The 24,023-nt window shown below is 35.9% G+C and overlaps 1 protein-coding gene across 4 annotated transcripts in view; it reads right to left on the bottom strand.

Moving 5' to 3' along the window:
* The window catches only part of mxt (Eukaryotic translation initiation factor mextil), a 322,652-nt gene that overhangs the window by 61,918 nt on the left and 236,711 nt on the right, over positions 1-24,023 (bottom strand). For all 4 annotated transcript variants that reach the window (XM_090377627.1, XM_090377628.1, XM_090377626.1 and 1 more), the window contains one exon: positions 11,935-12,043. In XM_090377627.1, the coding sequence (XP_090233753.1) occupies positions 11,935-12,043 (109 nt within the window). The remainder of the gene's footprint in view (positions 1-11,934; positions 12,044-24,023) is intronic.

Raw genomic sequence — 24,023 nt, 5'->3', positions numbered from 1 at the left:
CTATTGCACCCTCAGCTGAAGATAAAGCTCATTTACTAGCATACTACTTTACTTCTAGCTCTTGTCACTGATCTTGATAAACCACCTTCTGCTGTACACAGTACATTCCACTCAGTCAGTGCCTCCTATGGTCTTTTGACAGAATGTTGTTAGAAGATGTGGATTTTTGTGGCTAAGTGGATTTTTCTTATTTATTGATTTGAAATTATTGTTTTTCTAAAACTTTTGATTTAAATTTAGTAGTATAACATTATTTTGTGATTTTCTGATTAATTTGGTGTATTTATTCTTTACTCGGCCTTGTAATTGCATAAAAGTATCGGTAAAGGTTTCCACGTGTTTCAACTCCGCTAACCGTTCGTAATTTTCCCGCCTTTGTGATACGATATACCGTACTAGATAGTGTTAGTTGAACTTCGTTAGCAGTTAAATTGTACGTTTAAATAAATACATATAATGACTTAGATTACAAACGTAATATAATTAATTTTATTTAACATAATTAATTATACATATAACCACTTAGGTTACGTAACATAAATAATTAGTAAAAACAAATAATTAATACATAACTTGATACGAAAGTTATATAAAGGGATTTCGCAGATAACACTCGTTACTGAAACGTAAATATTTCGTAGATAACACTCGTTACTGAAACGTAAATATTCCGTAGATAACACTCGTTACTGAAACATAAATATAGCGTTATAACTGTGTTTGGATACAAGTTTAGGATTTAATTTTGTACAGAAATTGAAATTTTATTGAAAGTAAATCTAAATCATGACTCAAACCAGAGCAGCAAAGCAAAGGGCTCAAGCTAATGGGAATGCTGTGGCCCAGGGGAGAACTGAGGGGGGCAGTTGTCCACTGAATCACAGCCTTGTAAGATGCACTATTTGCTTGATGTTTGCGGAGCAGTCAAGTATGGGACATGATACTGCCATGGGGGATGTCTTTGTGTGTGTGCGATGCAAGGAGTGTAAGGAGATAAGGCGACAACTCAGCGTTGTTATGGGCCTATATGAGAGCTTGAAGGATAGGGTGGATGCCCTCGAAGGATTACAAGTGAGGGGCCCATCAAGCTCTCAGCTGCCCACACCAATGCCAGAGCTTGCACTTGGTCATCGCGGAACACAGCGGCAACCCCCAAGGCAGAATGCGCTGGTCCCAAAGGAACTAGTAGTTGTTGGTGACTCTATTGTCAGGGAAACGGGAAACATGCTTTGTAAAAAGGATAGGTGGAATAGGACCAGGGTATGTCTGCCAGGGGCAAAAGTTGATGACGTTGTAGAGCGGATATCATCTTTTAAGGGCACAAAAGGTGATATAGTTGTACACGTTGGCACTAATGACATTAAGAGTAGGAGACCGGCGGAATTACTTGACAAGTACAGGTCACTGATGAAAAAAAGCCGTGAATTAGGGTTGAAATTGAAAGTGTCTGCAATTCTGCCCAGACACGATAGGAGGGAGTATATGATGAGAGCCCTGTCAATCAATTCGGCCCTGGAAAGATTGTGCAGGGCTCAAGGGGTAGAATTTTTTTCAGCCTGGTCTGTACTTGTTAACAGGGGAGACTGCTTCTACAGGGATGGGATACACTTAAATAGAAAGGGTGCAAGAATGTTTGCTGATGCTATCGAGGCAATGTTAGGTGGGTCGGAAAACTGCTAGATTGGGGGGATACAAGGACTAATAGATTAACAGTAGCCACTGGCAGAGGTGAAAGTGATTCTTGCACTGCTTCTATTGGAATGAGCCGCAGCCTGGAAAATAAGATGCAGGATATTTCAGAGACTGCTGTGAATCATTGGGGTACAAGTAAACACATGGGTTGTGTTAGGGTAGCTAAGAAAAAGAACAGGTGCATGTATACTTGTGTGTACACCAATGCTAGGAGTTTAGTAAATAAATTTGATGAATTTGAGGTATTGCTCAAAACATCAAAGGCAGATATTGTGGGGATTTCAGAGACGTGGTGTCACACAGATATAAGAAATGCAGAACTGGAATTTGGGGAGTACAATGTCTACAGAAAGGATAGACAGGATAGGAAGGGAGGAGGGGTTATGCTATTAGTTAAAAAACACATAAAATCCAAGGAAGTGAAGCCAGTCGACATCGCTGGACAGTGCAGTGTCGAGTCAGTTTGGTGTGACATAAGCATTGGGAGATCAAAATTGAGAGTAGGAGTGTGCTATAGGCCTAATGACTCTGATGAGTATAATAAGAAACTGATCGGAGAAATAGAGTGGGCCAGTAAATCAGAGAGTCTTATAATGGGGGATTTTAATTTCCCAGATATTGACTGGAATTTGGGGGCTGGTCACTCACACAGTAGCAAGGCTTTTGTGGATTTATTGGATGATTGTTTTCTACATCAGCATGTTCGGGAGGCAACTAGAGGGAGTAATACTCTTGATTTGATTATCAGTAGTGATTCTTCATGCATTAAGAATCTGCAGATAAATGAACCACTTGGTGGCAGTGATCACAGTGTGCTGAAGTGGGAGTTACTCAAAGAGGTAACTACCATTAGGGGTAAAGGGAAGGGGTATTGCTTTCGTAAAGGCGACTACAATGGACTGAGACAGTATTTAAATTCTATACAGTGGGATCAACTGATGATATTGCCAACAGCAAATTCAAAATGGGAAGCATTCAAAGAACTTATCGTGGAAGCTACTAGGCTTTACATACCAACTAAGAAATATTGTTCAAGGTTTAGGCCTAAATGGTTGTCAGATGAACTAATGAGGCATATGGCAGAGAAGAAAAATGCATGGGATACATACAAATTAACACGTGACACGGACGCCTATGATAGATACAAGTTGATCTGTAACCAAGTTACAAAGGAGGTTAGGCAGGCGAAGGCAGATTACGAGAGCTCCTTGGCAAGGGATGCGAAGAAAAACAGCAAAGAGTTCTTTACTTATGTAAACTCTAGAAGGAAGGGGATGAATCAGATTGGTCCACTTGAGATCGATGGGTCAACTGTTGATGACCCTGCTCGGGTAGCTAACAAACTAAATGAATATTTTGCATCGACATTCACACATGAGGAGTTATTCAGCGAGGGGAATGCCAGAGGTGTATTCAACTCTAGCAGTAAGCTAGAGAATCTTGTAATAACTGAGAGCAAAGTGGAGGAGAAATTGTTGAAGATAAACACAAGAAAGGCACCTGGGGTGGATGGGATCTATCCAGTTATATTAAAGGAGGCAGCAAAGGAGGTAAGCAAACCCTTAGCCATAATTATGAGAGCTTCCTTGGACTCAGGGGAGGTACCCATTGACTGGAGATGTGCAAATGTGACCCCAATTCACAAAGGGGGATTAAAGGCTGACACAAGTAATTATAGACCTGTGAGTTTAACTTCTGTTCCTGGAAAATTAATGGAGGCACTGGTGAAAGAAGCACTGCAGGATCATCTAGACAAGACTTCAGTTATAGCTAGGACACAGCATGGTTTTGTTAAGGGGAAGTCTTGCCTGACCAATTTGATTGGATACTATGATGCAGTCACAAAAGAACTGGATGCAGGGAATAACTTTGATATTATATACTTGGATCTTAGAAAGGCTTTTGATACTGTTGCACATGGAAGACTGCTGCACAAATTGGAGCAGTGTGGCATTGGAGGCAAGTTGCTGCTATGGATAAAGGGGTGGTTGAGGGGGAGAAGACAGAGAGTGGTAATCAATGGACACTGCTCATCGTGGACTAATGTTATTAGTGGAGTCCCTCAGGGTTCAGTATTGGGGCCTTTATTGTTTTCTGTATTTATAAATGATATTGATGATGGTATATCAGGCTTAATGTCCAAGTTTGCAGACGATACGAAGGTTGGCAGGGTTGTCAAGGACACTACTGACACTATGCTGCTGCAACAGGATTTGGAAAGGTTGAGCAGATGGGCTTCGAGGTGGCAAATGAAGTTTAACATTGACAAATGTAAAGTACTACATATGGGAAACAGCAACCCCAGAGCAACGTATCAACTCTGTGGTACTACACTGACAGTGGTAGAGAATGAAAGGGACCTGGGGGTGGTGGTGCAGGCAGATATGAAGTTCTCTGAGCAGTGCAGACGAGCTGCAAGAGTAGCTCATGGTGTATTGTCAATGATATATAGGAATTTTTCTAGCAGGGATAAGGAGGTGATTATTCCCTTGTATAAGGCAATGGTCGGGCCACACCTAGAGTACTGTATACAGGCCTGGAGGCCTCATTTCAGGAAGGATGTAGAGCTGCTGGAACGAGTACAGAGAAGGGCAACTAGATTGGTGAATGGGACAAAGGGGTTCTCTTACGAAGAAAGGCTTAAGTTTTGCAAATTACAGTGTCTGGAAACTAGGCACCAGCGGGGTGATCTGATAGAGGTGTACAAAGCTTTGAATGGTTTGAGCATGCTCAATGCTGATGGGATTCTTCCTCTAGCTCAGAATAATCACCTGAGAGGGCATAAATTCAAATTGAGGAAAGACAGATGTAGGATAGATGTGCGGAAATTTGCCTTTAGCCAGCGGGTGGTTGGTGGGTGGAACAGACTTCCATCCCTTGTCGTGGAAGTTGATAGCCTAAATAAGTTTAAGGCTCAGCTGGACAGGTATTTCGAACGAACAGAGGGGTGAAGTGGAAGTGGTTATTTTTATTTATTTATGTTACTTTTTTTTTTTTTTTTTTTTTTTTTTGGCTGATGCTGCATAAGCTTGCTTTCTTGCATCAAATGCCTCTACTAATGCTAAAGATTCCTTAACAATCTTAAAGCTAAGAAAACTCCATGTCCTGATGACATTTCTCCACTTGTTCTCAAAATACGGGCTCTTGAGCATGCACCAGTTCTGTCGTTTTACACTTTCTTATTTCCCACTCATGTGTTTCTTTCTTGTATCCAGCCAGTTCCTAAAATGGATTATAAATCTCTCTCTCTCTCTCTCTCTCTTCCAATTACTCCACTGCACTCCTCTCTACTCTTTCCATGGAGAAATCCATGGAAAGCAGCCAGACCCCTAGTCTGGCTGCCCGGAATTCGAGATTTTTTCTGACAGACTGATTCCTCTCTTTTCGGATGCTCTCCCAGGTCTACAATCTTGATACTGATCTTGAAAAATTTGGATGTGATAAAAGATATAGAAAGAAGGTGCTTTCCAAGTATTAGGTGACTTAGTTTTTTTTTTTCTTTATGTTGCAATAAAGATTCTCTCTCTCTCTCTCATTTTGAACAACCTTTCTTCACATTACAGAAATTCAAATCTAATGCTAACAAGCATCTTCTGTTTTTTAAAATTTGAATAAGTTAAACTCAATGCAACAAGGCATCATAAGTTTAAGAGTACAAATGATCTATATAATATTGGTGTTTGGTATACTCAATATTGGTATATCTCATATTGTGCTCCTCCTTCACAACGAGTTGCCATGTATTGCACCACCTCAAATAAGTAACGCTTCACTAAAAGAGAAGACTATTGTTACTTATTCTCAGTGGGCACCACCACCCAGACGTCACCATTTCATGATGCATGATGCCTTGCTGCATTGAGTTTAACTTATACATTATTATGTACACCTTTTAGCATCTCTCATATTGGGATTATCTTTACAACTGATTGTCATGTCTGCAATACCAGGGTACCTGCCCACAAACCGATGAAAGGTGAACAAGCCTTGAAACAGTGCTGTCTGGGTGGTGGAGCCCACTGAGAATAAGTAACAATAGTCTTCTCTTTTAGTGAAGCATTACTTATTCAAGGTAGTGCAATACATGGCAACTCGTTGTGAAGGAGGAGCACAATATGAGATACAGATAAATGATGCCCTTTTACAGTACAAACATAGTTTTTTGCCTTTAAGAGTGATCTATGGTGTGTTCACACCAATATTAAATTTGAATTCATGCACAGTATTGAGTCCTTTGGTTTTCAGTTAAAAAAAAAAGTCATCTGTATTATAGAAATTCAATTTATTACTTTAACTGGAATGAAGCTTTCCCTTATATACATTCAGTGATCACTTAATTGTGACCACCTATCTAATATCATGTTGGGCCACTATTTGCGCAGATAACAGCTGCTATTCACTTAGGCATTGACTCCATTATATATCTGAAGATGTCTCTAGGGATTTGCAGCCATGCTGCCTTCAAGGCTTTCCACTGTGTAAAATCAGCTGACAGATGCATGTCCATATGCCTTACTTCCCATTCCAAAATATTCTATGGGTGTTCAACTGGAATGAGATCAGGCAAATTTGGAAGCCAATCAAAATAGGTGATATTTTCACTGTGTCCCTCAAACCAATCGTGCACGGTGCAGGGCCAATTATATGGTGCATTATCAAATAACAATAACACATTCTTGTTTCTGTCTGGGAAAAAATGCAACATGGCAGGGTGTTTATGGGTTCCTATGAGCTGCCAGTAGACCTTATCAGTGAAACGTTGGTCCATATGCACCAGGGATCCTCGGCCTTGGCAACAAAACATACCCATATTAAGCAATCATTGCCACCTGCCTGGATAGTGGGCACCATGCATGATGAGTCCTAGAACTTCCGTTGCTTGCAACACAAAGACATCTGTCGGTTTATTGCACCAGGTATTTGGACTCATCTGAACAGCACACTTGTTTCTAGTCCTCCAATGTCCAACCAGTGTTGCTGACACCACAGCATTCAACTTTACATAATCCTTTACAGTTCTGTCAGTAGGAGGCGGTTTGACACATTCGGCACCATTCTTTGTACACCTTACGTACAGGTGAGCCGTGTGCAACTGACAAGAGGTACTATTTCCAACCTGGAAGCATATGACACACAAGCTCTCACAATCCTGCCCTTTTAAAACTCCATGATATCTTTACCACATCCCACTATGTACTTTATGACTTTGACTTACATGACCAAGGGCAAATTACCACTGCTCTAATGTACAAAGCTGTTCAGTTTTTTATACTGTGAGCTAGGCAGCATAGTTCAATACAGATGGGGTAGTCACAGTGTAGCGACCACCCCATCCATATGATGTCCCCATAAAGGGCTACTTGGCACTGCATTCTTTCATAACTTTCTTCTCCTCTGTGAGTATTCAATCTGAAGACATGTCCTTAACTCAGAAATTATACAGACTAATGCAGTGGGTTGCCCGTGCATATCTCTGTAACTCCATTAGATTTTGAAAAATTAAATCACATAGAAAATTTTTATTTGTGTACATAGTTATTATTAGTATTAATAACAGCATGTGATGCAGGGAAGCAAGTTTATAAATCAGCCAGAAAAAAAACCCCTAACAGTTTATCCAATTCTTGCTTAAATTTATTATAACTGCCCACCTCCATGACACTCTATGGAAGTTTGTTCCAACAATCGATCACTCTCTGGCTGAAAGCAAATTTCCACATATCTATCCTATGACCATTTCTTTTAAAATTTATGTCCTCTTATTGTATGTCACCCGAGCAAGAGTTAGGATGCCATCAAAATTTAATTTACTCCATCCATTTATGATCTTAACACTTCAATGAGATCTCCACAGATACCTAGTTTCCAGATGCTGCAATTTGTAGGAGACTTTATTTGTAAGGGTACCTTTTTTATCCCTGACTAATCTTGTGGCTCTTCTCTGAATCCATTCCAACAGCTCTAGATCCTTCTTAAGATGAGGCTTCAGGACCTGCATATAATACTCACAATCTGGCTTAACCATTACCTTATACAATGTAACATTAACATGTAACATTGTATAAGGTAATTCCATGTAACATTAACATTAGTGAATGTTACATGGAAGGAGCACAAATGAGCTGAAACAGACACTTGCTGTTGACGATGTTGTTATGTTATTGTTGTTATTTGGTTTTTAGGAGCATTAGCAACTAAGACCATATTGCTCCGGGAATATGCGGTGGTCATTCCCTGACCTTTCCGCATCCTCCATATTTGGTGGTGACGGGCTCGAACCCTGGTCTAATCAAGAAGCATGTGCTATGCACTGCTGCTCCTTTCCACTTGGCTACGGAGGCACAGTTGACAATGTAGAGTACGTACGTGGGATGCATGCCAACATTCGTTGCATTAAAAGACAACTGCCTCCATAATGCTCACCAACCTCGTGCATGAGGTTGGTGAATGTTATATCATCATTTCATGTTCCATTGTAATATTAGCTGATGAAGGGACCCGATATAGTTTGTATATTTGTAAACAGTTTAGTATTTTGTAAATACTTTAAATATTTGTATAGTTTGTCAGTATTTTATTTAAATATTTTAGTCCTGCTCTTTTGGATGCAACAATATTCCTCATGCATTATGGAACCCAAAGCAAAAGGCCTTTTTCTAAGTGACCTAAAGTTGGTCGTCGCAACAAACTTGGATGATATGCAACCCGAGCACGCAAGGCCTGTTTTCTAACGATCTATTTAAATGCAGGTAAATGATTACATAGTGATATTTACTCAACCTTGAGAATGGTGTGTGGTGGGGGTGGGGTAGCCAATGTGAGAAGAGAGATGTGGGTCACGTGGTACAAGTGGGAGGGGAAATTACGTCACTACAAATGCACAGGTAAATAATTACATAGATCATTTCCTGATTAGATGATCAGTGTGTTTCAACAGGTGTGTCTTTTACGTAGAAAAGATTCGACTTACTCTGTCAGACATCAGTGAGGGTTGGCGAGCAAAGTGAGCAGGGGTTTAGCCTCCTAGTAAATTATTATAATTATTTATAATTAAAAATTATAATTAATCCTCTTATAACTAAATAAATTCCATCAATGTCAGATGTCTTATATAACTTTCAGCTTCAACAATTTCTCTTCCACTTTCCTCTTATAACAAAAGTTAACAAATTATTTAGATCATATATTGGTATATTTTTGGTATGTCCATCCCTGAAAACTTCTTCTGTGCATCTACATTCATGCATGATTGGAGTTGCAAAATATTGATTCAGTTTATCAGCATCCAGAACAGGATTATTAAGAGTTATGCCATATATATATATAGTTGACCAATGTGGTTCATTCATTTCCTTCTAGTGTTAACATAAGCAAAGAATGCTTTGCTACATTTCTTCACATTCCTAGCCAAAGACTTCTTATAATCTGGCTTAGCCTGCCTAACCACCATGGTGGACTGATTGCAGATTAGTTTATACTTATTGTATGTTTCTGTGTTCCCTGATAACTTAAAATCATCGCAATCATTTTTCTTCTCTGCCACTAGTCTTATCAGGTCATATGCCATCCATTTAGGTCTAAACTTTTAACAATATCTCTTACATGGCATGAATAGGATGGTTGCATTTACAAATACTTTCTCTTTAGAATCTGCGGTTGGTAACATTATTAGTTGGTCTCCACAAAAAGAATTTAAAAACTGTCTTAAGACTATTGTAGTCACCTTTATGAAAGCAAAATCCCTTCCCTTTACTCTTGACAGTAGTTACACCTTTAAGTAAATCCCATGTCGATTTGATACACTGTGATCACTGCCAGCAAGCTGTTCATTTATCTGCAGATCCTTAATAATGCTTTCCCTTGTTGCTCCTCTAACATGCTGGTGTAGAAAGCAGTAATCCAATAAACCCAGTGAGGTTCTGCTACAGTGCAAGTAGCAGAGGGTGTTCTTGGACTTTTTTTTTTGAAGAACCAATGACAGGAGAAAGCTACTGGAGACTGCTAAAAGATAAAATCATTCCATTAATAACTCCAAAATCAATTTTCAGCATTGGTTTTTTATTCAAGCTGGAGCACCAGGTTAATGGTAAATTTCCACTGAATGGCAACCATGTTCCATGGATTTAACACCTTGTGATTACTTTTTGTTGGAATTCTTAAAGGAGAAAGTATTTAGTAATGGGTCTCTGCTGGAGCTTCAGCAATCTACAGTTAGAGAATTTGTGAACATTTTTGAGAACTGTCCTCTTTTTGAGTTCTTCTTTGTCCAAATTATCACAATTTTTAAAGGCCAAAATGGTGGCCATATTGAACAGATGTAATTTTTTTTGTAGTTTATGTAAGTCCTTTCTATTGTGCTGTAATTAAAATACATGTTTCCTTACTTATGAACCAGCTAGCCGGGTGGGTAAAGTGCCTGCCTGGCAACGCAAAGGTCGCGGGTTCGATTCCCGCCTCAGGCTTGGATCAAAGTACTGCAAAAACCTTTGGAGGTGCATTATGGCCACAGAAGCCTATGCGCCAACAACTACAAAAAAAAAAAAAACTTACGAACCACCTTTTATACAAACCTGATTTTTACTCCTAATAATCCTAACATAAGATGGCTGTCAGCAGGCCTTGTAATTCTCCATATTGTTTCCTGGCTGCTACGTGTCCCAACAAAAGTAGCAAAAGAATCAGTCTGTGTATCTCCCCCTGCTACTTCAACAATAGCAGTTAGCTGTGATGGTTGCTATTATATATGCTCACGCTAAAAGTGCTTATAAATATGGTTTTAAAGTGTTTACTTTAATTTCTCTTGTGATACGTAGGTATAGTCTGACAAGGTCTATCAGGTTTGACTATTTCTAATCAAGGAAGGTAACATTCAATCTAAATCAAGGAAAGTAATATTCAATTTAAATTTACGATAAGTCTGTTTTGGCAGTTACAGCATCTCTGTTCTAACTGTTAGTTTCAGCTGCCTATGCTTTAGCATAGCGCTGGTACTTCAAAATTTGAAGAGCTACTTTTTGAATTCTGCAAGGTATGGATGAAGGGGGGGACTTTAAATAGGTGGAAGGTGGAAGGGTATGTCTGCTGATTAGTTGTATCTAAATTTGGGACAAAATATCTTCTTATCAGAAAAGATATAGAATTATAAAGATTTTTCGATTTATTTAGTAAAGGCCTATACAGACATTGTTAATGAAAGAAGAAGGCTGTTAGTGTCCCTTATATGGTTATTAGTGTCCTCTTTCTATTTATGTAGCAGCATCTATATTACTTTATGCCCTCTTTTGGAAATTCCTATGGTGATATAATATCATAAAAAAATATATATATATCATTTATCAAATGGAGTCAGATACACACAGGGTTGAGCTCATGTGAAAACATTTGTGGTGTTGAAATGGAAGAGGTTGCAGGTTCAACAAATCTTGAAAATGGTACTACGGAGTCTTTCTACTTGGTAGAAAGACCACTAAATCTGCAAATTTCAAACATAAATTAAGGAGGAATTGGAATTCTTCGCGTATGATAGAATTTCAGGATCCAAGTATGTCACAAGGTAAATTGTCAATAAGTGTAAGCAAAGAATCTTTCGAGGGTTCTATCTCTGGAGGTGTAGGTGAGAAAATGTTGGAATAGGAGGATGTTCTCTCAGGTAATGCTATCATGTCAGCAGAATTGAATAGTGAGAATAATAGGGATGATGAGGACATTGCACTTTTGACACCACATAGATCTCCTGAATGTTCCATCAAAACACATCATCAAAGGCAGAAATGAAAGTAATAGGAGAAAAGTCAAGTTTAATATTCCTAAGAATGATTTGAATAAGGAATTACGTAAAGTTAAGAGAAATGTTCAGAGTGATATGGATTTTGTTGAAGAAAATAAAAATTCTTCAGCTAAAAATTGAGATAGGGAATGACACTTAAGCAAGTATCTTGTCATCATGTTCAAAAGAAATTAAGAACGAAAACATGAATTTTAATCCTGATGTCCGAAAACATGACTTCTTTTGGGGAGAGAAACTGCCTCCTGCAGATGGTGATTTCAAAGGAGGCTCTGAAACTCTGTAATTTTGGTTTCTCAATTAGAATGAGTCTACAAAAAAAAAAAGTCTGAGTTAAATTCAGACAATTTGAGTTTAATGAAGTTTCTGATTTAATAAATATTTCTAAATACTTTTTGTTCATTTAAGCATCTGATTTGGGGGGGGGGTGAGAAGAGCTCAATTGATGAAATACTTACTTTGAGGTAACTGTACATGGTTAACCATATGGCAGTCAGATGTGGAAGCCTGAGTTTCAGATAGCATCTGTTCTGTTTCTGATAAGAAGTCAGAAGGCAAATCTGGTAGCTAAACGTTATGGAATATTATATGTATTAATCAGAAACAGATTGGTATTGATGTTTTAATCAGCAACAGATCAGCAACAAAGACTAAAACACCTCCTAATTTATATTTTAAATAAAATATAATTAATCATTTGGCAATTATTAATATTAAAATGAATTAAAAAAGACAAATGCAAGTGATCTGCAATTAAAAATTAAATAGTTCTACATGCAATATAATTTGAAATGAAGGGCATCAACAAAGACTAAAACACCTCCTAATCCAGAAGAAAAATTATTTATGCTAACAGAATTTTATTCTTTACAAATCTTATTTAAAATTGTGAGTAGAATCTGATACAGTCAGATTACACAACTCACTGTCTCAAAAACCTGGTTATATTAAATGAGAAAATCTGACAGTTATATTTTTAATAGAGTGATTAATGTTACCTGCATTGAATATTGGCTCAGTGCGCCAAGATTAAAAAGCCCAGTGCATCTTTTTAAACTTAACTGGGAAAAAAGGTAAAATTAATTTATCAAATTTAAACTAAGGTAAAATAAATCAATTTTACCAATTGTTTTGAACATTCCTTCTATCAATTTTTTCTGCCTGAAAAACAGTCCCCGGCATCTCTTAGAACCCACATTTGGTAGAGGGTTAACCAAAGACTTCTCATAATTTGCTTTAAAATCTTAACCCTCTTAACAACTGATTAAAATCTAATTTATAGTTACTGTAAGCTTCTGTGTGACTTGATAATTCATAATCATCCCATACATTTTCATCACTTTTCTTTCCACTAGTCTCATCAGTTCATCTGGCATTGACTTGGGTCTAAACCTTGTTTAATATCTTTGTTGGTAAAAAAAAAAAAAGCTTAGTAGCTTAGCTTCTACAGTTACTTTCCATTCAGTATTTGATTCTATTGAAAAGAATTAAAACCTTCTAAAACTATTGTAGTCATCTTTGCAAAAGCAAAATCCCTTTCCTTTACAGTAGTTACACCTTTAAATGAGTACTACATCAATACACTATGATCATGATCACCACCACCTAGTAGTTGCTTTATGTGAAGATTCTTAATCATGAAGAGTCACTGCTGATAATCATATCAAGAGTATTGTTTTCTCTTGTTGCTTCTCTAAACACATGCTGGTACAGAAAAGAGTCATCCAGTAAATTCAGAAATGTTCTGCTACCAAGTGAGTGCACTAACTCACAAGTTCCGATCAATATCTATAAAGTTAAAATCCCCCATTTACAAGGCATTCTGATTTACCAGTTCATTCTATGTATCTGTATAGTTGTTCATTATATACATCATAGTCAATCATATAACATACTCCTAATCTCAATTTTGTTTTCCCAGTGTTTATGTCAGGTCAGACTGACATAGTATAACACTGAAGCCTATGTCTACTGAGTGTACAGCTTTAGAATCTACATGCTTTTTAACCAAAAGTACAAGCCCCTTCCTCCTTTGTTCTGTCTGTCCTTCCTGTACATGTACTCACTATAATCAATATGATCCCCTATGTCAGAGGGGAACCATTTTTCTGATATTCCTATAATCGCTGCATATGATGATATAACCTTCAACTTGCTTAAAAAGGTATAATACTTGGGAAGCAATCTTCCCAACTAGTATACTTTTAATAAAGGTTTTATTTCTTCCATTTTGTTGGCTGTTGCATGGTTTATTTTGTAGCATGCAAGTGTATAAGCCTTTTTGGTAACATAAAAAAAAATACATAAATAAATAATAATAATAATAATAATAATAAAACTAAACACAGGAAACCCAATGGGTTTAGGTATAAAATGCGGCACTGGAGAAATATGGTAAATCTTATATATAATCAATTTACCAAATCCAAAATCATCAAGGAAAATGCAACAATTTTGAATGACCATTTTTTTATGTATTGAGCTGGTAATAAGTTTGGCATCATTAGACACACAACACATAGGAGTTTTATACTAGTTAATGATATACCCTAGTAGGAAAATTCAGCAACATAGATGGAGTACACTACTTAGCAGAAATCTTGTTTTTGTGTGAAAAGGTTTTTATCAAACTAGCAGTTCTTTTACATTGCAGCAGAAGTTTACAGTGAGATTTGGTTGCAGCCTGAAAGATAAACAATAAGTGTGTTTTTGGCAGAAAAAAAAATACAAGTCCATGACAATGTCTTAAAGACTTTTTTACCATTTTATTCCAACTTTCATGCATAATAGTGGACATGGGAGTAACATTTCTCTAACAAGATGAAGAAAGACTGCATACAACAAATGCATTTCATTTCCTAAAAGGACATTTTAATAACATCATCTTTTATCTTAAACAATATTAGATTGAATTGTAATGGTCAGCACTCACCAGATCTGAATCTCTGATTACTTCCTGTGGGGATTCCTGAAAGAAAATGTTCACAGGAACAATCCAAATACCATTGAAGAACTGAAAGGTGAAATCACAACTACAAGTAGAGGGCAACAGTGAAGAAACACCACTATGGTAAACTTCAACCAAAATCTGCAAATGGTCTTGGATGCACAGGAATGACATACTGAATGTATTTTTGCTTAAATAATAAGTCCCAATGATCTTATATGTTTAACCCTTTTCAGGTGTACATACGTAAATTTATGTTTTCCAAGGTCATTTCATGTATGGTTCATACAAAGCATCCATTAACATACAAATTATTTTGCTACTTTCGAGTACATGTTGTCATCTCTTATTTGTTTCAAATGGCACATACTTTTAATAGATGGCAGCACAAAACCAGCTTTGAAAATCAAATGAGGAGACCATATTGGCTGTTATTGTCCAATATGAATATAAAAAAAGACAAAATTCTCTGGAATTAAGAATTAAAAATTAACAAAAGTGAACTAAATGATAAATAAATAGAGGATTTCGCTGCATTTAAAATGGTAAGCATCAGTTTTTTTTTTGTTTTTTTTTATGCATTTTTTAAAAATTTGTGATTTCAATTTTGGTAATACAGGAACAACCTTGATAACTATTCTTGGTTATACCACTGTTTTGTATATAATGCAAGTGTAATAATGTCTCTCAAGGGGAAAATAAAAATGAAAAAAAAAAAAAAAAAAAAAAAAAATGCAGTTCATAGCAAAACACTAATTTAACAACAGACATTAGAAGAAAACTTTATACCTTGAAGAGCAGAACCAGCACTACTGCAATGGTTTCCAAAGTGTAGACCACTAAGCTACTATATTCTCTTCTGTAGTATATTCCCTCGATTAAACAATTAAATTTTTATAAACAGTAGTTATTCAAGAATAATTACTACAGCTGTTGTTTCTCTCCTGTCTAGCAGTAACTTTTCACACAAAGCCACAATGGTCCAATGTGTACAGGAATCTTTCATGCAGAACAGTGTCAAAAGCTGTGCTGAAATCAAAATATATAATGTCAAAATTATTGTTTGCAATCAGTTCCCTTGTTACTGCATCATTGTAACTAATCAGTTTGGTCAGACAGAATCCCCCCCTCCCCAACCCTTAACAAATCCATGTTAAAATTTCTGTATAATTCCATTTCTGTTAAGACGATCCTGCAATACTTCTTCAACCACTGACACTATTATTTTTCCTGGAACATAAAAGTTTATGGGTCTGTAGTTGCTTCCATTGCTCTTTGATCCCCCCGCCCCCCTGTGAATAGGAGATATTTGCACATTTCCAATCTATAGGAATCCTCTGAATCCACGACTGCTAAAAATAATTATGGTCAAAGGCTTGTTTACCTCTCTTGCTTCTTCTTTTAATATAACTGGATGGATCACATCAGCCCCAAGTGCCTTGTTTTACTTTTAACTGCAGCAATTTCTCTTTCATTTTCTTTGCAGTTATAACAAAATCATTTAGCTCTAAGTTAAAAAGTTGGTGTACTCCTACTGTCTCCATCCCTAAATAACTTCTTTACTTATGAATGTAAATTCAAAATATTTAGTTTGTCAACAACCTGTTCTGAACAGAATTATAAAGAATAAGAATGGCAAGTTATTCTGTTCTTATCCAGTGGACCAATGATGCTCATCCCTTTCCTTCTAGTCTTAACATATGCAAAGAATTCTTTGTATTCTTAGCCAAGGACTTTTCATAATGTGCTTTACCTTGCCTAACACCCTTAGTTTATCTGATTGCAGAGTAGCTTGTACTTACTGTAGGTACAAAGTAATCACAGGAGCTTAGTAGCTTCTATGATTACTTTCACTAAACAGAATTTAAAACTGTCTAAGACCCCTGTAGCCACTTCACAAAAGCCCTTCTCTTTATCACTGATAGTAGCTATAACTTTGTCATTATATATTTCATGCCATTATATCTTGGTCTGTGCCACCTAGTGGCTCCTTTATCTGGATATTCTTAATAGATGAAGAGTCACTGCTGATAATCAAATCAAGAGTACTGCTTTCTCTTGTTGCCTCTCTAATATGCCACAGTAAAAAGTAAAAAATATGCCTTGTTGGAAAGTAACACTGCTCTGCCAATCCAACCTTCTGGATGCATGCCTTACATTCTAAGTGCTTCTTAATCAAGAGCGTCCCCCCCCCCACCAGCTGTCTTGCCTGTCCTTCCTGTACACATTGTACTCACATATTCAAATTCCACATTTCTTACATCTGAGAGATACCAAGTTTCTGATATCCTTACTATGTCCACATAGTAAGGATACTGCAAACATAGAACAAGTACTTCAAATTCATAATATTTGTTTACTACACTCCTAGCATTAGTATACAAACAAATATACATACACCCTAGTAGTAACCCTAATGCTGGCCCTGTACCCACTTGTCCCATTAAGCCTCCCAGTAGGCTTTGTAATCACTGACACTTCACTTTTCAAGCTACTGATCCCAATAGAAGCAATACAAGATTCACTTTTTACCTCCATTTGCAGCTGCTGTTAATCTATTAGCCTGTGTACCCCCTTCCCGATTCAGTTTCCCAACTGACCTAACACTGCCTCAACAGCATTAGCAAACATTCTTGTGTTCCTTCTATTTAGGTGTATTCCATCCTTGTAAAAGCAGTCTCTTGTGTTAACAAGTACAGACCACATTGAAAAAACTATCCCGTGAGCACAGTCTTTCCATGGTAGATTTGATTGACAAAGCTCTCATCACGTACTCCCTCCTATCATATCAGAATTGCAGACACATTCAAATTTAATCCTAACTTGCAACTTTTTTTCAACATTGGCCTGTATTTGTTTAGTAAATCCTCATACGACAGCTGCTCTATATCATCCATTTTAGCCCATAGTAGACATAGCCTGGTCCTATTTCACCCATCCAAAAGGATGGGTGAAATAGGACATAACATAACATATTCCTTGTTAAACAGTCAAACATTCGCTACTTCCTGTGGAACCAGTGATCTCTGCTGTTGAGGATGGTGTTCTTTTGTCTGTTGCTCGAGCATGGGCTCTGGTTTTAGGCTGGGCAGAAATAGTGCCCTGCAGTGCTTGACAGGTTCCTCTCTTTTATTTCTTTAAGGGAATCAACAACCTGTTCTTCAAGCCTTCATATAATTCCATCAGAATGTCAAATATGTGGTTAACCTCCTCATTCTCTTTACAATAAACACACAAAAGCATCTGCTTTTGTTGTATCATGTCTGGCTAAAAGTATATTGTATATTGCTAAAAGTATTCCAGAGACAGTATAAAATGCTGATTAGTAAAAGAACAGTCATTGGCAGTTCTGAGCCTTTGATATGGGTATAATAACAATATACTATATCCTCATTATTCAACAGCAGTACTTACTACACTATTTTAAATTATGTACTAAGTGATACAATTATGTAATGAGATCTCATTTGTATTGCTATAGATTTACAGTTTATAGACCTAATAAAAACATTTCAAATATTAACTGCACTCCTATGGAATTACAGTGATGGGCATAATTGAAATAATCATTAACCCATTTTCGTAATCAGTTATATAGGAATTAGGTGATTACATAATCAATAAGGAGAAAAATGGGGGGGGGGGAGGATAACAGTGGAGGGATTTGATCAGTTTATCAATACTGATAATAAAACGCTGTTACCACTTGGACAATAGCTTCATTCAGCCACTACTGTCATCGAATTCCTAATCAACTGATTTGCATATAATTGGTTATTGTGATTTCCAAATCAACTAAGTTGCATATAATTAGTTATTTTAATTCTTGAAATAATCAATTATTAATCATTCAATTATGAAAATCGTTTGATTATGCCCATCATTATGAAATTACACAGAAGAGCACTAAACTGCACTTATATTTGTCGTTACGAATATGTTATATGAACATATATAATCAACACTATGTTCATACCATTCTTACACTGAACTATAACAAAGGCAGCAGACCAACTTAGTTTTAAGTAATTTCAAAAACCAAGTAAAGAAAGAACAAATTAACCAACTTTATCAGTTAAACACAAGTGCATTACTAACTTTAAACAAAAATATAGCAAAACTCAATAATTTTCAAGTAATAAAAAAAATCAACTTAGCAGCTCTAAAATAACAATCTACTTATTAATACAGCGGATTCCGGTTAGTTGGGTTACCGATTAATCGGGGCAGCCATTTCTTTGGGACAAATCTTAAAGAACAGAACCTAATCAAGAAAATAATCAGGGTTTTCTTCACTTAACTGGGACAGGTCATTAAATTGGGGAAGGAGACCGCAGCACTCGAGATTACCCTACGACTGTCTCCGACCATACCACATGGTCCGGTCAGATTTCTGGAGGTCACAACCATAAAACTATAAAAACAATTATCCGGTTTATTAGACTTTACTGTTAGTGCAATCTATTATAAACGGATAATAAACTCAATCTTATTGAATTTGTGATAATACCTACACCTGGAATTGTGTGGGTTTTTATGTTATTATAGTGAAATGTGTTTCCCCTTCCATGAAATCTTCAATCATACAAAAAATCAAATAAATTTTCAGAATCATTCCTATTTTTTAAGCTTCATAACTTGCTACTCCATTCTCACTTGCGTGTATCGTGTTGCAATTTGTGCATGCCGTATTCTTTGTTATTGATTGCTTATCTTTTTAACTGTTTTAAATTTTAACCCCCCCCCATCAAAAAATGTCAGTGAACAGAAATATCAACTAGTTAGCATGTACATATTACAGTATGTATTAATTAAGCTACGCATGTAAGCATAAATTTATTTTTATTTTGCTAACCTGTGGAAAATATTCTTCTGATTTTCATGTATCACTTAATTTTTTAATTGGTAAGGTAATAAATTGTAAATTTGTGCTTAATATATCTTTACTTTTATTGCCTGTGGATAATATTCCTCCTATTTTCACTTAATAAAATCGCTGTTTAATAGAATTAAAATTCAATTCACAAGCGTGATCACAATGACTGGCACTTACTACATATTGTATAGTGAACATACTTTGCTATGGTGAGTCCATCGTAATGTGATTTGATCGTACAGAGAATCAATCGTAAAGCGGGAGTCCACTGTATTTTTAACTATTTACATGAAACTTCGCATAACTGGGGCAGCCACTTAATCGAGCCAAAATGCACTATTCCAATGTGTCCCAAATAACCGGAATCCACTGTATTTGCATGTATTTTTTGGGTTTTCGTAATACTTTTTGGAATTACTAAACAGAAAGATATGTGGTGTCTTTTTATTTGAATACATCCTACTAAACAGTTTCGAGACCAAGTATTTCACACCTGTTGTTTGGTTGGTTTGTTGTTTAATGGCACAAGGCTATTCTAAGGCCATATTGTGCCATTTCACATCTGTGTTAATTTCAGAAACTCCAACAAATTGGCCACTCAAGAATGGTAAAATTACTATTATTAATACATGCAATGAGAATTATAATCTGAGTGGGGACAAGCATGTTATATAGAGGTAGAAAATGGCTAAATAGTGCACAAATCACCATTAAATGAAAAAGTAGTGTACAAATCCTCATTAAACCAAATTTGTTTATGTTTGCAATCATATAAAAAGTGAAATATATTTTATTAATACAAATACAAATGGTATTTCAAACACTAAAAGCAAAGGTGTAACTTTTGACTTAATTCTGTGTGAAGCTGGGAAAATGTGATCAGGAGATGCTACAGCTTATCCAGCAAACTCATAGACTTAAGGGATTGGGCAGGGCATCAGTATTCAGGTAGCAGAAGTATTTTGGTAGCAATAGAGAGATGGGAAAAAATAAATAATAAATAAAACCATAAAGCACATAAAATGACCCACAGTACATTTAAGTTAAGAAGTGGATAGAGTGTTTCAATAAGGATGTCTGTGGGTTAACACAGACATCCGTGCCAACTTTTAGAAACTGAAAAATGGTAGACTTAATAAGATCTGGCTTTAGCTAGAACACCTTGGAATGGTCCAAATCATGTTTCCAGAATTTTCTTCCAAATTAAAAAAAAAAAAAAAAAAATTATGTACATGTTTCTGCATGACCACAAAGATCAAAGGGGTTCACAAGAAGCCCTATTATCTGCATTCAAAGGCACCTAATAAGAACATTATCATTAATATATTTTGCAGCCACATGGATTCAAATCATTGTCAACTGAAATGCATGTATGGTAAACCCTTCATTTAACGGACTAATAGGGGAGAAGGGGTGTCCGTTAATGCCAAAAGTCCGTTAAATTGAATGTAACCTGGGGGGGGGGGACATTTTTTATTGATCTTAATGTAAAAAAAGCTTTAATACAATATACAGTATTGTACAATACAAAAATTGTTGCAATTTCGCCTTTGATTTACGGATATCAGAAACAGTTTGTTTTTTTATGCTGTAAATTTCACAAACACATGCTACTGAGATGCCTTGTTCTAATTTCTCAATTAGCTCTAATTTCTGTGTCACATTTAAGTTCACGTTTTTTTATTTAACTACTCTATCACTTGATGCCATTTTAAATTGTAAGGATTGCAAAATTATTTAATAAATAAAGTCACAATTCAGAAATCACAGAAACACTCTGTATACAACCTGACCGCACAATAGGTTTTTTGGTTTAATGATGATTTGAGGCAGACTAAGACCGAAACAAAGCATGTCGGTAGATCTGCAGTTTAGTGTCCCGAGTCACGTTCAGCTCGCAAGTTACCGTCTGCTCTTATCTGTTATCTATAATCTGGGAAAACAGCTATTTGAACATGTTTTCAGAAAGAATAAAAAACAATTTCCTGAATTTGATTATAAAAATAAAAGTATGTAATTATCAAAACAATAATGGAAATAGGTAATTATTATTAATTTTTAATTAATAATAACACTGAAGTTTTGTATAACCTAAAAAAATAATATGGTCGAGATTAATATATACATTACTGTATTATTATTTGTCCGGTCCGTTAAATCTGAAATCCGTTATATTGGGGTCCATTAAATCGAGGGTTTACTGTAGTACACTTCCCCTTTGACCACTACATCAGGTTAAACCATACATGTCTTCATGAAATAAAGTTAACTGTATTTAAAATTTCTTTTCTTAATTTTTTATTAAATAATGCAAAATCTTTGTTTCGTGGCTTCCCTGAAGTTGAATTCCGTGCACTATTCCAACTTATGCAAATCAACTACTACTACTACTAGAGTGCAGTGAAACTGCTCAACAAATTTAATGTAATTTAATTTTCTGCTTTCAAAAACACAATTATTTTAAAAAAGAAACACATTTAACCTAATCTTATTTTAAAAAGAAACATAACCACAATACACAACACAGAATGAACTACATGACAGCCTAAAAAAAAAAAAAAATGGCAGTGCATTAAACCTCCACAAGTCATTAGCAGAGGCATATGATGCAAAAAAAGCAAGCTTATACAGCATCATTAAAAAAAAAAAAAAAAAAAAAACATTCCCATTTCACCCACTGATTCACTCCATATGTTTGTCTAGTTCTGCTTTGAATTTATTTAAGTTGTCAACTTCCACAATGACAGATGGAAGTTTGTTTCAGAAATCAACTGCCCACTGGCTAAAGGCAAATTTCTGCACATCTAATCTACAACTGTCTTTCCTCAATTTGAGTTTATGGCCCCCTCAGATGATTAATCTGGGCAAGAGGAAGAATCCCATCAGCACTGAGCTTGCTCAAACCATTCAAGGCCTTATACACCTCAATCACATCACCTCACAGGTGCCTAGTCTCCAGACTATAATTTGCAGAATTTAAGCCTTTCTTTGTAAGCACAACCCTTTTTCCTCTCACCAATCTCATTGCCCTTCTCTGTACTCTTTACTTATGCTACTATATTAATGCTACTTACAAAAATACAAGCATTGAAGTTAGGATCTTTATTACAAAAATCAAATATATAAAAACCTGTCAAAACATATGTTACAAGTAGTCCAGATATACAAGGATAAATAAAAAAAATTAAAGGCAATTTATTTTATTTAATCAAGAAATGAAAAAGATGCAAAAAATTTTAGTATTACTTTTTAGTTAGTCTCCTTGCTTCTCCAAACACATCTCACATGTCCATAAGATTTTTAAATGCTGTCTAACAAAAACATTTTTTTAGTTGTTTGTGAAGCCACTTATGGACCACTTCAACTCATTTGAAAATGTCCATATAATGCTTTTTTTTTTTTCAGAGGACCAAAATTATGATAGCCTAAAGTGACTCTAAACTGCATAGTGGGCAAAGCAGAAGTACAAATTGAAAATTTTAAATCATTTCACCAATTGCAGTGGCTGAACAGAGTCAACATTATCATTGTACAGCAGCATAATAACTTTTGACAGCAAACCTTTGCATTTACTATGAATAGCAGATTTAAGTTTCTTTTCAAACATGTCTTGCACTGTTGACAGTCACTCCAAGTTTCCAGAACAGACCCATTCAAATCCCAAAATATCAATATGCTTTCCAGAAGAAGGTACTTTTGAATTTTTTGGTTACTGAGGATGACATGTATTTCCACTCAATGCTTCGCTGCTTGCTTTCTGGCCTGTAATGATGCATCCATGTTTTGTCTCTTATAATATTGTTGTAGGATTATTTCTCCATTGTGATACCATTACAAAAATTATGTGCAAATCTCCAATTGCTTCTGTTTATGCTCTGGTCCCACCTTACACAACTCTTCAATATTTGAGGAGATTGTGTATGATCAAATATGCAAACCCACAGCTGATGTCTAACTTTCTGGCAACAGCATAAAAAGAGTAATTGGTTTGTTTTCTTGAATGACAGACTTGAAACACATTCAGCAACAGTGTTTACTGTTGCTGAATGTCCTGAATGGTCTTTGACAATCATATTTGTTTTGCCACTTCTTAACCTTTCCATTCATTCATATACATTTGACTAATACATTTTATTCCATACTATGCTAACATACTTCTATGAATCTGGGACAGTTTGACCATTCTGACCACAAATATCTCATCATATCAGGTTGTTTACTACAGTGCAAGTGAAAAGCAGCACTACTTTCCAACTGCTGCAAATTAACAGTAAATAACAGTTAATTTAAATTAAAAAGACAGTGCAAGCAACTGGCAACACATGCAGACATGGCTAACAATGAGGATGACATGCTAACAATTGGATGCATGTGCTCATATAAGGTGTTAGTTCAACAAATTGCATTTATTTTTTGATATACCCTGGTATTTTTTTTTTTTTTTACTTAATTTCATGTGCACATACTTATACTACATATGGTCACTATACTTAGTTTAAACATGAGCAGAGTGCCACCTAGCATGAACTTTTAAGCAATATCTTTAAATTTTGTATGTCCACAACTCAAAAAATAAAATAACATATCTGTGTATTTTAAAAATAAATACACAGATATGATTTGAAAAATAAATATACAGTCAAAAAATTTCTTATGGATTTTTGTCAATTTTTTCACAAAAATCCATAAGAAAACTAAACATATGGGAAAACTGGATGACTCAA

This window comes from Mastigoproctus giganteus, chromosome 7, assembly GCF_048544385.1.
Source record: "Mastigoproctus giganteus isolate SK-2022 chromosome 7, ASM4854438v1, whole genome shotgun sequence".
NCBI classification, from domain to species: Eukaryota; Metazoa; Arthropoda; class Arachnida; order Uropygi; family Thelyphonidae; genus Mastigoproctus; species Mastigoproctus giganteus.
This window is presented reverse-complemented; position numbering and strand designations above follow the sequence as displayed.